At 50.6% G+C, this 15,199-nt stretch overlaps 1 protein-coding gene across 2 annotated transcripts; it reads left to right on the forward strand.

Moving 5' to 3' along the window:
- Positions 1 to 311: 311 nt before the first annotated feature.
- Positions 312 to 12,208, forward strand: SEPTIN12 (septin 12). Of its 2 annotated transcripts, XM_025416619.3 has the most exons (10): positions 312 to 452; positions 829 to 1,010; positions 4,642 to 4,767; positions 4,862 to 4,943; positions 6,538 to 6,675; positions 6,838 to 6,955; positions 7,044 to 7,139; positions 10,725 to 10,821; positions 11,703 to 11,754; positions 11,846 to 12,208. In XM_025416619.3, exons 2-10 carry the CDS (start codon positions 851 to 853, stop codon positions 12,048 to 12,050), a joined length of 1,074 nt encoding a protein of 357 aa, XP_025272404.1. In that variant the 5' UTR covers positions 312 to 452; positions 829 to 850; the 3' UTR covers positions 12,051 to 12,208. The 2 variants fall into 2 exon arrangements, with proteins under 2 accessions (XP_025272404.1, XP_025272405.1); XM_025416620.3 differs by lacking the exon at positions 4,642 to 4,767.
- Positions 12,209 to 15,199: the final 2,991 nt, after the last annotated feature.

Raw genomic sequence — 15,199 nt, forward strand, 5'->3', positions numbered from 1 at the left:
TTAAAACTGTGGCACCAGCAATGGACGGACCAAAGACCATGCACGGATGTTCTGCTTTCCAGCTATGGGTCACAGGTTGGCTTCTCCGCACAGAGGGGTTAAGGGATATGATGAGTTTGGAAGTCAGAGGGACCGGCTAAAGCCCGCTTGGCCCAGTTAGGTGACCTTGGGCAAAGGAACTGCCCAGAGGCCCTGGGCTCTTGTCTGTAACATGCGACCAGGGTCACTGTAAGGATTTAGGCTAAGGTTCAGAGAGGACCCCCGGGGAGCTTACCTGTCCCTACCCTCAGCTCCTGCTGGAGAGGAGCCCACCCCAGCCCCCGTGAGGGGAGAGGGGTGGAGTTCAGATTCTTCAGTTAACTGTCAGCGTGTGCCTCCCCCTCACCACACGGACAGCGTCAGCCAGGACAGGGCAGCCCCCCAAAGCTCCCTCAGAGACCCAAGGCCATCAGGTGCCACACAGAAGTTGCTTCTGTCTTTCTGTCTGTCCCCGTGGGTGCAGACCCTGGGTTTTGCCAGGCTGGCCACATTCTGCGGGGGGTGCAAGGATCCTGCATGGGCCATGGGTGGCTGGGGGTGGGGAGGAACAGATGCGTGGGCTTGTGCATCTCAGGAGGGGGTTCAGGCTCCCCTGAAAGGCAGCTCCTCCAGGTACCTCACACCAAGGCCCACGAGACACTGAGCCGCGGAAGATGGGTAGATCAGAGGGTATAACCTGTGACAGTGCCCAGCAGCAGAGCTCAGGAGCCAGAGTCCAGAGATGAGAATTCAAGGGGGCCCCCTCTAGAGCTCCAGTGACCCCCTTCTCCCCACTCACCTGAATGACAGGCATTGCTGTGCCCTTGGCCCCATGGATCCCCTGAGGCAGTCCTCCCCCGGCTCATCAAGACCCTCCAGCCCCAGGACCCCACCCTGCGAGATGTTTGATTATGTGGGCATCGAAGCTGTGCTGGACCAGCTGAAGATCAAGGCCATGAAGATGGGGTTTGAGTTCAACATCATGGTGGTGGGTGAGTGAGGGGTAGGGCCTCACAGGAAGGACCAGAGGATGGAACCTTGGGGGCCTGGGCATGTCACTTCATTCTCCCCATCTGTAAAGTGGGTCTGATAACAGTCACAGTTGAAAATCTGTAAAATGCTGAGGCATTAAAAGACAAAAATCACCTGTGAAGCCCCAGCCAAACCCAGACCGAGCAATAAAAGGGGAGACTGTGGCAGGAAGTGGTGAACACCCAGACCCAGATCGTGGTCCCAGCCCTTAACACCTACCACTGCGTGACCTTGGGGCCGGGTTCCTTACCCCTCTCTGTCTCCTCTCCTCATCGGACTTAGCACAGAGCCTGGTGTTCAGGAGTTTCTCTGGAATTGCATTTTTATAGATGCAAAATTAATTTCACTTAACAAAACACTTTCTTTTCACAAAATAAACTAGATACAACAGAACATGAGATGCCAGAGTGTGTAGCACCAACAAAGAGTATTATTCTGAGGTGGTGCTGTCCAGTAGAAAAAGAACAGGAGCCATATAACGTAATTTTTAAAATTTCCGGGAGGGCAGCCCCGGTGGCTCAGTGGTTTAGTGCCGCCTGCAGCCCAGGTGTGATCCTGGGGACCCCGGATGGAGTCTCAAATCAGGCTCCTTGCATGGAGGCTGCTTCTCCCTCTGCCTGTGTCTCTGCTTCTCTCTCTTCTCTCTGTGTGTTCTCATGAATAAATAAATGAAATCTTTATTTAAAAAAATAAAATAAAATAAATAAAAATTTCCAGGAGCCACCTTTTAAAAAGTGAAGAGGAACAGGAGACATTAATTTAATTTTATTTTTTTTAAGATTTTATTTATTTATTCCTGAGAGAGGCAGACAGAGAGAGGCAGAGACACAGGCAGAGGGAAGAGAAGCAGGGTCCATGCAGGGAGCCTGATGTGGGACTTGATCCCAGGACTCCAGGATCACGCCCTGGGCCGAAGGCAGGCGCTAAACCACTGAGCCACCCGGGGATCCCCGAGACATTAATTTTAACCATTTATTGTATTTAACCCAGAATATTCCAAAATACTATTGTGACCATGACACGTCATCATCCACATAAAAAAATTGTCCATGAGAAACTTTGCTTTCTCTTTGGCACACCCAAGTGTGCAAAATCTGGTTTGTATTTTCCACTGATGGCACGCCTCAATTGAGCTTTGCCGTAGCAGCCACGGCAGGAGCCACGTGTGACCCCACTCCCACCCCGTAGTGCACAGCACAGCCCCTGATGTCAGTTTCGCACACAAAGGTGTGTCCTGCATTATGAGGCAGGCCACTCCCTCCTGCCAGGTGTGGTCCACAGAGTTTGAGAAGTTCCTACAGCAGGGAGAGTGGACCATCTACAACCACAGAGAGCCTGGGTATCTGACCACATAGTGTCACGCAAGAGAAGCCAGGCAGGAGAGAGCTCGTGCTGTGTGATTCCCTAGGATGAGGGTGAGCAGAACCACTCCTTGCTGACAGAATTCAGGAAAATGACTGTCCCTGGAGGTGGGGGCTCATAGTTACAGAGCTGGGGCATGAGTGGACTTGGGGGGACCTCTGTGTTCCATCTCTGATAGGCTGCTGTTTAATTTGTGAAATGTGGGAATCCCTGGATGGCTCAGCAGTTTAGCGCCTGCCTTTTCCCAGGGCGCAATCCTGGAGTCCCGGGATCGAGTCCCACATCAGGCTCCCGGCATGAAGCCTGCTTCTCCCTCCTCCTGTGTCTCTGCCTCTCTCTCTCTCTCTCTATGTCTATCATGAATAAATAAATAAATCTTTAAATAAATAATAATAATAATTTGTAAAATAATAATAATAATAATTTGTGAAATGTGTTTAGCTGCCCATCAGCATGAATGGATAAACACAGCATGGTCTGTTCACACAATGGAACATTCCTCAGCCATGAAGAAGAAAGAGGCACCAATGCCTGGTACAATGTGAATGAACCTTGAAAACACGCTAAGTGGAACCACCCAGACACAAAAGGACAATTTTTTTTTTACAAATTGTTTTTTAAAGATTTTATTTATTCATGAGAGACACAGAGAGAGAGAGAGGCAGAGACACAGGCAGAGGGAGAAGCAGGCTCCCTGCAGGGAGCCCGATGTAGGTCTCGATCCCAGGAGCCCGGGATCACACCCTGAGCCGAAGGCAGAGCTCAACCACTGAGCCACCCAGGCGTCCCCAGCAAAAGGACAAATATCACATGATTCCATTTATATGAAATGGCCTGAATATTTAAATCTACAGAAACACAAAACATATCTGTGGTTGCCAGGGGTGATAGAGTGACTAGGAGAGAGAATGGGAAGGGACCGCTGATGACCGTGAGGTTTCTTTTGGGGTCAACGCAAATGTTTTTGTGTGTTAAAAAACAAAATTCAGAGGCACGTGGGTGGCTCAATCAGGTGCCCAACTCTTGATCTTGGCTCAAGTCTTTTTTTTTTTTTTTTTGGCTCAAGTCTTGATCTCAGGATCATGAGTTCAAGCCCTGAATAAAAATATTTTTTTTCTAATTCAAACTAGTAAATTCGAAGATCTAACTGGTTTTATTACATGATTCTTTTTTAATATTTATTTATTCATGAGAGAGAGAGAGAGAGAGGCAGAGGGAGAAGCAGGCTCCATGCAGGGAACCCGACATGGGACTCAATCCTGGGACTCCAGGACCACGCCCTGGGCTGAAGGCGGCACTAAACCGCTGAGCCACCCAGGCTGCCCTATTACATGATTCATAAATCGGGCAGCAACCCATCCAGCAAGAATAGAGGAGTCCAAGGAGTTGTGCAGCATGGAAGTTCTTTTATAAGGGGGTAGGAGGCAAGGAAGTTATTAGCAAAAGGAAAGATTGTTCCAGGCAAGGTTGCTTTCTCTTAGGAGACAAGCAGAGGGTCTTAGGTGGATTAGCTCATCTTCCTTTGAGGGATGCAGAGGCCCAGTTGACATTACCGGTGCTGACCCCAAACTTCCTGAGCTACAGTTAAGACTGTGTTTCTGGGGGAGCTGGGAACTGCAGCTGGGTAGATGCTAACTAAGCCTTTGTTTGAGGACTTGGCCTAAGTGATGCCATTTGGGGTCTGCGGTCGTCTTTATAACAGGAGCTTGACAGAGCTGGTGGGTGCACAGCACTGCGACTGTACTAAACGCCACGGAATTGTCGGCTTTATTTATTTTTTAAAGATTTTATTTATTTATTTATTTATTTATTTATTTATTTATTTATTTATTTAAGATTTTATTTATTTATCCATGAGAGACACAGAGAGAGAGACACACACACACAGGCAGAGGGAGAAGCAGGCTCCATGCAGAGAGCCTGATGTGGGACTCGATCCCGGGACTCCAGGATCACACCCTGGGCCAAAGGCAGGCGCTAAACTACTGAGCCACCAAGGGATCCCCGAATTGTTGGCTTTAAATGGTTAACGGTTAATTTTTTATCGTGTGAATTTTGCCTCAGTGAAAAGAAGGGGTAAGCCCTGAGGGGGACCCTGAAAAGTGGGGGACCCACTCTTCTGTAAGTATGTGATGCTTAGAAAACTGCTCACCTTCTAAAATGATGTAAGAGCCTGAAAAGCGCGGCCTCAGATGTCCACCCCCGTGGCTGTCCTCTGGTTACCCCCAGGGCAGAGCGGGCTGGGCAAGTCCACAATGGTGAACACCCTCTTCAAGTCCAAGGTGTGGAAGTCCAACATTCCAAACCTGGGGACGCCCACGCCGCAGACACTGAAGCTGCATTCCGTGACGCACAGTGAGTGGCTTCCACCCCCACCCACTCCTGCCCACCCCACCCCACCTCACCCTGGCCAATATCTCCCACTCTGCTTCCCCCTCACCCCCAACAGTCATCGAGGAGAAAGGCGTGAAGCTCAAGCTGACAGTGACCGACACACCTGGATTTGGAGACCAGATCAACAACGACAAGTGGTGGGTCCCCAAGGGGGTGGGGTGTCAAGCCCAAGGTTGTCCCTCTCCCTGCGCCCGCCCCCCCTGGCCTCTGGGAAACAACCTAACCCGGCTGTGGCATCTTTGAGCTTCAGTTTGTTCGTCTGTTTAATGGGTGTGTGCAACCATCCCTCCAAGATTGAGGGGAGTTAAATGTGCAAAGGTCAGCGCTTGCTGCCTGGCATGTAGTAGGTGCTCAGTAAAAGCTACGGGATAGCAGGGACTAGAAGCCCAACTCCAGAGTCAGCACCACGGGGTTCGACCACTTTCCAGCTATGTAACCTGGAAATGCTTGTGGCAGCTCTCTGTGCCTCAGTTTCCATCTTTGTAACTTGGGGATGATGGCACGCATCTTGCAGAGTTGTTCTAGGCTCTCAGTGAGAGCCAAAACCTGTGAGAGTGGTCAGTAACACACACACACACACACACACACACACACACACACACAGTCAGGACTGGCCGCATAATCTGTGGGGACCCAGTGAGACGAAAAGGTGAAGACCCTTATTCAAAAAGTATTAAGAATTGTAAAACCACCACCACAGAACATTCAACCAAGTGCGGACCCCTCTAAGCTCGGAGCCCTGTGGGACTGCTCTGCCCGTGTTCCCAGGAAGCCAACCCTGCACACAGTGCCTCACAGAGCACTTACTATGTGCGAGCTCTGTTCCAGAGCCAGGGATACAGCGATGAACAAGGCAGACGGACATCTCTGTCTACATGAAATGTACATCGTCCCGGGAGGGGGGCAATGAACACAAGAAATCTGCTATATACAGCGTGAGCCTAAACTCTATCATCCAAGCGGGACTGTTTCTGAGAGCGAAAGGGGTAGGGAGCTGTAGGGGGATCGCAGTTTTAAATGGAGAGATCAAGGAAGACCTCCCGGATAAGGAGACAGTTGGGCAGACTGCCAGGAAATGAGAGAATAAGCCATGTGGCCATGCAAGGGGAGAGTATTGAAGGCAGAGGAGAATGTGCAAAGGCCCTGAGGTGCGTTTGTTCTCAGAAGGCTGGTATGGCTGGCCATGTGTGAGCGACAGGGAGAGGAAGAGGGGAGGGCAGTCAGGAAGCAGCGGGATGATGTAGGGCCTGGTAGTGCCACGTAAGGACTTCGGCTTTTCTTTAGCCACTGCCCACTGAGCAGAAAAGGGATATGCTCTGACTCCTATTTTTAAAAAGCTCTTTTGGGGTGCTGTGTTGACAATATCCCATCAGGGGAAGAAGGGACCAAGGGAGAGGACTCAGGAGATCCTTGTGGCAATGGGGCCAAGCGCCCGCAGTGCTTTGAACCAGACTGTGACAATTTCTCTTTTAATACCACACCCCTGCAAAGTAGGCACCCTTACTGATCCCATTTTAGGAAGAAGGAAGCTGAGGGTCAGCTTGAGAATGGTAGGGGCCTTTCTGATGATTCAGGGGAGTAGGAGGAGGGTGCTTGGGTAACCGAGGGCCTTAGGTTGTACAAGACTAGAAGTCCTGCATCCCAGGCCAACTGGGGTGATTAGTCTTCCCAGCAAGGGGCTGGGGCGGGGCTCCTAGGGGTGGTTCTGAGGTCGGCCGTCTGCTGCCCCAGCTGGGACCCCATCCTAGGCTACATCAATGAACAGTATGAGCGGTACCTGCAAGAGGAGATCCTCATCACGCGCCAGCGCCACATCCCCGACACCCGGGTACACTGCTGTGTGTACTTCGTGCCGCCCACTGGGCACTGGTGAGATGGCAGGGCCAGCTGGGGGAGGGCCACCTGCCTGGGCAGGGAGGAGGGGAGGAGGAGGAGGAGGCCCCAGCTCGGGCTGCGGGCTGCGGCTGGCACCCCCTCGCTCAGACACTCGCCGCCACTGCCACCACCACCTCTGCCACCCTGCCTGAGCAGCCTGCGGCCCTTGGACATTGAGTTCCTACAGCGGCTGTGCCGGGCCGTGAACGTGGTGCCTGTGATAGCCCGGGCCGACAGCCTGACCATCGAGGAGCGAGAGACCTTCAGGCAAAGGGTGATCTGGGTGCCCAGGGCGATGGGGTTGGTGGGGGCAAGAAGGAGGCACAGTGCCCAGGATGAGATGAGGTCACCCGCGTCCCCAGATCCAGCACAACCTGAGGAGTCACTGCATCGAGGTGTACCCACAGAAGTCCCTCGATGAGGACACCAATGACCGGATCCTTAACAGCAAAATCCGGGTAGGAGGCCATGGGGGGGGTGGGCAGGCTGATGGGACTGAGGTGATGTTGTTCCCACTCATCCTTTCCATCTCAAGATTCATCTAACAGCTTGGGGCGGGGTGGCGGGGAGTTCACATACTCCCAGCAGGTATAACTCTCCATATAGCCACAAACTTAAAAAGTGAGCAAGAAATAGGTCATATTGACACCCCACAGAATGGGAGAAAATGCTTGCAATGATATATCTGATGGGGACTTGTATCCTGAACATATAAAGAACTTTTACAAATCAACAACAAAGGATAACCCAATTTAGAAATGGGCAAAAAAAAAAAAAAAACAAAAACAAAAACAAAAAAAAAAAAAGAAATGGGCAAAAGTGATTGTTGTTTTTTTGTTTTGTTTTTTATTTTTTATTTTTGTTCGTTTAATGTAGGCTCCACATCCAGTGTGGAGCCCAGTTCAGGGCTTGAACTCATGACCCTGAGACCCAGAGCTGAGCTGTTGGATCACTTGTTGGATGCTTAACCAACAGAGCCACCCGGGCACCCCTGGGTAAAGGTTTTGAATGGACATTCCCTGAAAGAATTTGAACAAATGGCCAATAAGCAGGTGGAAAGATGTTGGTTCGCTATCGCCAGTCCTAAGAGAAACACAAATCCAAACCACGAGATACCATTTCATGCCCACTAGGATGGCTGTTATCAACAGGACAGGCAACCCCACGTGTTGGTGAGGACCTGGAGAAGTTGAACTTGCACAGCGCCGCTGGCGGGAGTGTCAAACAAAATACTCCCACTTTGGAAAATAATCCGGCTGTTCCTGCAAAGGTTAAACGCTAAGTTACCAGAGTACCCAGCAGAAGTTCCACTCCCCAGAGAAAGGAAAACCTATGGTTACCCAAAAACGTGTCCACAGATGTCCGTGGCAGAAATATCTGTAATAGTCAAAGAGTGGAAATGATGCACATGTCGATGTGGATGAACGTTATCTGCTATATCAGTGCAATGGAATATTCTTCAGCCTTCAAAAGGAATGAGAACGTGCTACCACCATGAATGGACGTGGAAAATATCAGGCTAAGTGAAAGAAGCCAGATGACAAAAGGATAAATATTACATGATTCTGTTCTGAAGTGTTCCGAATAGGCAAATCCTATAGATTCAGAAAGTAGGTTAGCGGTTGCCAGAAGTGGGGGGGGTGGGTGGCCCGGGGTGAGGGAGTGGGGGTGCAGGGGATGGGGAGTGACTGCTCATGAGAGTAGGGCTTCATTCCCAGGCAGAGAAAATGCTCTGGAATAAGATGGTGGTGATGGTTGCACAGTCTTGTCAACTGTGCCTTTATTTTATTTATTTTTTTAAAAGATTATTTATTCATGATAGACATAGAGAGAGAGAGAGAGAGATTGGCAGAGATACAGGAGGAGGGAGAAGCAGGCTCCATGCCGGGAGCCCGATGTGGGACTCGATCCCAGGACTCCAGGATCGCGCCCTGGGCCAAAGGCAGGCGTTAAACCACTGAGCCACCCAGGGATCCCCTCAACTATGCCTTTAAAGCCACTGTACCCTTGAGAGGGTGAGTTTTGTGGCACGTGAATTTAATCTCAACAAAGCTGTTTCAAGACAGGAGAGAGGCAAAAAATAGCTAATGTCTTCTTTTTCTCCAAATCAACTAAATTCCAACTCCAAGCCCCCACCTTGCTGTCCTTGAGGTGCGTCCACTGTCATTCTGTCTGTATCCTGCAAAGGATCCTGGTGAGGCCTGGGATTCATCATCCGTTGACCCCAGGCCTTGACTCCCTCCCCAGCAGGTAGGTCCTACTAGCCTGTGCTGCAGCCTTACCCCGCCTCATGGCCATTCGCCTTTGTGCAGTGAGCAAACCTCACATCCGGACTTGGAGGCCCAGCTTCCCTTCTGGTACCCAATGTCTCCACACATTCCCTCTTTCCTGTCCCCACTGGTGCAACAAACAGAATTTCCTGTGAAACATTCAGAGAGCCTTGACCTTCACCAACTTCTGCTTTTGGGTCCTGGGGCCTGTGAAGGCAGCCACCCGGCCGCAGCTGGAACAGAACTGGAACTACAAGGAAAACCAACCCAACACCTCAAAACCATCCAGATGCCTAACATTCATGGAGGGGTTGCTACAGGCTGATGCATAATAAGCACACAATAGATATCTGCTGTTGTTAGCATCAACTTTGTTCCTCGTTACCAATTAATTCTTAGAAACAAATACAGACCCGGGGTGGCACTTTGGGGTTTAGGAATGTGAGTCTCCAAGTCTGGCCACAAGTGAAGTGAACAACTAGAAATTGCAACAGGGCTCAGCAAACTTTTTTTTTTCTTTCAAATGGCCAGAGGATGGTAAATGTGTTAGACTCTGTGGGCCAGGCAGCCCCGCATGATCCCTGCCATCTGCTGTGGCAGCACGAAAGCAGTGTAGACAGGCTAAATGAATGGACAGGCTATGTGCCAACAGACATTCAGGAAAACGGGCGCAGGCCCGATATGGCTCATGCGCCATAGGTTGCCAAGCCCTGGGTTACAAAGTTGTGTCTCTTAACCCTCATGAAAACTGATGATGGGGATCCCTGGGTGGCGCAGTGGTTTGGCGCCTGCCTTTGGCCCAGGGCACGATCCTGGAAACCCCGGATCGAATCCCACGTCAGGCTCCCGGTGCATGGAGCCTGCTTCTCCCTCTGCCTATGTCTCTGCCTCTCTCTCTCTCTCTCTCTATGTGACTATCATAAATAAATAAAATTAAAAAAAAAATTTAAAAAAGAAAACTGATGATGGTGATAGCAGTTCCTGTTTCCCCGGTAAGAGATGGGACACCAGCAAGATGATAAGATTAATGTGATTCAGGGTAACCTTCCCAGACATTTACAAAGCCCTTGTGTATGCTATTCTGTTTTTTTTTTTTTTATTTTTTTATGATAGTCACACACAGAGAGAGAGAGGCAGAGACACAGGCAGAGGGAGAAGCAGGCTCCATGCACCGGGAGCCTGATGTGGGATTCGATCCCGGGTCTCCAGGATCGCGCCCTGGGCCAAAGGCAGGCGCTAAACCGCTGCGCCACCCAGGGATCCCTGTGTATGCTATTCTGACTCCCACTTTACAGATGAGGAAATTGAGCCATTGATCAGATTTGGTGTCTTTTGATTTTTTTTAAGATTTTACTTTTATTTTTAAAAGATTTTATTTATTCATGAGACACAGAGAGAGGAGCAGAGACACAGGCAGAGGGAGAAGCAGGCTCCATACAGGGAGCCTGATGCGGGACTCCATCCCAGGACCCCAGGATCACAACCTGAGCCAAAGGCAGATGCTCAATCACTGAGCCACCCAGGTGCCCTAAAGATATTATTTTTGAGTCATCTCTACACCCAACATGGGCTCAAACTCATGACCCCAAGATCAAGAGTCACACACTCCACCAACTGAGCCAGCCAGGCGCCCCATGTCTTTCGACTTCAGATCTCTGCTCCTACCACTTTCTCTCCCTACAAAAGACAGTGTGCCTCTCCCACCCCACCACAGCGGCTTCTCTCCCTGCCACCCAGGCAGGGCCAACCCTTCTGTTTCATATCCTCCTGCAGGACCGGATCCCCTTTGCCGTGGTTGGGGCTGACCGAGAGCACCTGGTGAATGGGAAGTGTGTCCTGGGCCGGAAGACCAAGTGGGGCATCATTGAAGGTTAGTGCAGGGACCTTGCAGGGAACGTAGGTGAGGGTGGGGTGAAAATCCAGGCACATCCTACTGCCTTTGGCGCCCTCAGAACCCATCACAGGGCCCAGAGTGGGCAAGCCCACAGTCAGGAAACAGACTTGGGATCACGTCCCTCTTTGCAGCTGGAAGGCCTCGAACAAGTTACCCAACTTTTTGCACCTGTTTCCTTGCAGTAAAATGGGCATCATGATAACAGGAATGTCATGGCCAGTCGCCTTGGTGCAGTGAATGAACCACACACATCTGCACATGGAAGTGTTTGGACAGGGCAGGCCACCACTTTGCACAATGCCCAGCACCCAGAAGATACCCCACGCACTCACCAGAATTTACTGTGGGTCTACTATGTGCCAGGCAGACTATATGTGGTTCCTGAGAGCAGGACTGACAAGGTTCTTGTCCTCATAGAGCTGATGAGACAGTGATAGGTGGGAGAAAGTGGGGTGGGAGACAGGGCCACGTGAGGGAGCTGAGGGGGAGACTGGGAAGTGAAGGAGGAGCAGCCAGGGCTCAAGCCCCCAACTTATCCATATAATTACTAAGAGAATATAAAATACACGGTGCATATGGTATATAATGTAATACAGTGATTATCAAGTGTACAATACTAAATGATTAGTGGATCATTGACTCAACTATTGGTAGGGAGCCACCTGTACCAGGCACTGGGGACAAAGCAATGAATGAATGAGTGAATGAATGAATGCGAGGTGAGATCAGAGCGGGGATTGTGGGGAAAGGGTTGTGATGGACCCTGAGGGTGCGCAGCATGCAGTGGGTGCTGACTGGGTGCTCATCAGGGGCGGGGCAGGGGGGACAGGGCCAGTGCTCTGTGTCCTGTCTTGCAGTGGAGAACATGGCACACTGTGAGTTTCCCCTCCTGAGGGACCTGCTTATCCGGTGAGGGTGCAGGGAGCCTGGGGGCGGGGCATGCAGGGACCCCAGGGGGGCTGCTGTGGCAGCAGGGGCTCAACCACTGCTCGTCATCCAGCTCTCACCTCCAAGATCTGAAGGACATCACCCACAACGTGCACTACGAGAACTACCGTGTCTGCAGGCTCAATGAGAGCCACCTGCTGCCTCAGGGGCCCGGCTGGGTGAACCTGGCCCCGACCCCCGCAGGCCGCCCGGCCACCCCCCGGTCCTTGAAGGTGTGCCAGCAGGCCCAGGACGATGCCAAGGACGAGGCGTACTGAGCATCGGGGCACCCAGGTCCTCAGGACTCCTGTGTCCTTGGCAGCCCCCAGCACACACCTGTGTACCAGAGCATGTATTAAAGTTCGACGTTGCTTTTTTTTGAAAACCTGTGCTTTGAAAACAAAAGGCATCCTATAAATGATTTCTTTGAACTATCCTCCAATAAAAGTCTGCTTCTTTTCTTCAATAACTGTGAGACCCCAGGCCTAAGGGAGTCCTGAAGACCTGGGAGCACCTGCCACGGACCACCGGCCCGTTCTGCCCCAGAACCAGAGCCAAGTTCAAATCAGGCTCTGCCCTTGCTGCCGACCTTCCTGGCACAGGGTTGGCCCTGTGTCATACACCCTTAAAAAGTCCCCATCTTCGGCTATCTTCCTCACACTCTGTGCCTCCCCTTCCTGCATTCCTCTTTGCCCTGTGCTGGCAGACCAGCACAGACCAGCACAGACCAGCACAGACCAGCACGGGGAGGAGATTGCAGTCTCTGCTCAAGCAGGCAGAGGAAATGCATCCTTCCCTCTGCCTCTCTGCTCTTTTAGAGCTCTCAACAGGTGGACGATGCCCACCCCCATTAGGGAGGGTGATCCTCTTTGCTCAGTCTGCGGAAGTAAATGCTGATCTCTTCCCGAGGCACCCTCACAGAGGCACCCAGAAATAATGTCTTATTATTGCCGGCTCCCTGGTCATCCCTTGGCCTGGTCAAGTCGACACCTAAAGCTAACCATCACGGGAGCTAAAAGGTGCCTCCTGCACGATGCCCTCCTTGACTGACATACTCACTGCCCACTCTATATGTATGACATGGTTTGTTTTCAGGCCAGTGTCCCTATCAGGCTGGGAGGTCTTTGTAAGTAAGGATAGAGTTATATCGGCCTCATACTGGACAGGACGGCTGTTAAATGCACAAACCCGAGAGCGCCTGCCTCAGAGCCAGTTATCCTACAAATTCACAAACCTGCCCACAGGCCTTGAGGAACCCCCGGGGGCGGTGGGGACCCATACCATCCACACCCAACATCTCAGAGGCATGTTGCCGCACAGGGACAGAGCACATTCCTAAAGTTAATAGTAGCCGCAGGCAATCTGGCGATGTCTGCAACACACCCTTGGGCTCAGCAATTCACGTTGCTTAGGGGGTGCCTGGGTGGCTCATTTGGTTAAGCGTCCAACTCTTGATTTTGTTTTTTGTTTTTTTTTTTTAATTTTTATTTATTTATGATAGTCACAGAGAGAGAGAGGCAGAGACACAGGCAGAGGGAGAAGCAGGCTCCATGCACCGGGAGCCCGATGTGGGATTCGATCCCGGGTCTCCAGGATCGCGCCCTGGGCCAAAGGCAGGCGCCAAACCGCTGCGCCACCCAGGGATCCCCCCAACTCTTGATTTTGGCTCAGGTCATGATCTCAGCATCCTGCGCTCCTGGCTCGGTGGGGAGTCTGCTTCTCCCTCTCCTTCTGCCTTCCACCCCTCCCCCAACTTGCACTCTCTCTCAAACAAATTTTTTTTTTTGAATAAACAAATTTCATTTTAAATGAAGAAAAAGAATGAAGTAAAGACAAACACTGGGCAGTCTGGGTGGCTTAGCGGTTTGGTGCCGCCTTCGGCTCAGGGTGTGATCCTGGGGGCCCCGGGATCGAGTCCCACGTCGGGCTCCCTGCATGGAGCCTGCTTCTCCCTCTGCCTGTGTCTGTGCCTCTCAATCTGTGTCTCTCATGAATAAATAAATAAAATAATAAAAAAAAGACAAACACTGTATGATCTCGCGTATACGGGGAGTCTTTTTTTTAAGATTTTATTTTTTTAAAATTTTAAAGATTTTATTTATTCATGAGAGACATAGAGAGGCAGAGACACAGGCAGAGGGAGAAGCAGGCTCCATGCAGGGAGCCTGATGTGAGACTTGATCCCAGGACTCCAGGATCAAGCCCTGGGCCGAAGGCAGGTACCAAACCGCTGAGTCACCCAGACGTTCCTTATATGGGGAATCTAAAAGAACTGGATTCATAGAAATGGAGTAGACTGGTGGTTGCCAGGGGCTGGAGTGTGTGTGGGAATGGAGATACAGGTCAAAGGCTACAAACTTTCAGTCATAAGACGAATAATGTCTGGAGATCTACTATATAGCATCGTGATTATAGTTAACAAGACTGTATTGTATACTTGGAAGTCACTAAAGAACAGATCGTGGGGGCACCTGAGTGGCTCAGTAAGTGAAGCATCTGCCTTTGGCTCAGGTCATGGTCTCGGGGTCATGGGATAGAGCCCCACATCAGGCTCCTGGCCCACAAGGTGTCCGCTTCTCCCTCTGCCTCTCTTTCTGTGCTTGCTCTCTCTCCCTCTGTCAAATAAATATGTATAAAAATTTTAAAAAAATAAAAGAACAGATCTTAAATGTTCTCACCACACTCAAAAGAAGATAACTATGTGAGGTGACAGATGTGCTAATTAATCTTATTATGGTGATCATTTCACAATATATATGTGTATCGAATTATTGCGTTGTACACCTTAAACTTATACAATGTTACTTGTCAATTATATCTCAATAAAGCTGGAAGAAGAAAAAAATTGAGGCAGCACTATAATCATCCCTGTGTTAATTCTACTAGCAGATCTTTAGAGCCCAATACAGATCTAAGGGTTCAGCAGGGAACAAAAGCAAGTCACTGCCCTCAGGGGCTTGCCTGTAGGTGGGACAAGATCCTAATAAACAAAACAAATACATAATAGGGGCATATTGAAGAGTGATGGGTACTCGGGCACCAAGTAAGGCATTGAAAGGGTACAGGACAGTCCAGGGTTTACGATCGGAGGAAAGGGTTAGGGAGGCCTCACTGGGAAGAGAACATTGCGTAAAGATGTGAAGGAGTAAAGGAATAAGCCACAGAGATAACTGGCGTCCTAGCATTCCACACAGAGGGAAAAGAAGCCACTGCTAGTGCAAAGGCCCTGGGGCAGGAGTATGCTAGACACGTTCAAGAAATTGCAAGGAGGCCTCTGTGGCTGGAGCAGCATGAACCAGGAGACAGAGAGAGCATGGGAGGACACGAGGACGGGGAGGTGGCAAAGAGCAGGCCCACAGCCTGTCAAATTTGAGCCCCTGACTCTGTGCAGATACAGACTGATTGCCTGAGGACATGATGAGAGGAA

This window comes from Canis lupus, chromosome 6 (genome assembly GCF_003254725.2).
Source record: "Canis lupus dingo isolate Sandy chromosome 6, ASM325472v2, whole genome shotgun sequence".
Lineage (NCBI taxonomy): Eukaryota > Metazoa > Chordata > Mammalia > Carnivora > Canidae > Canis > Canis lupus.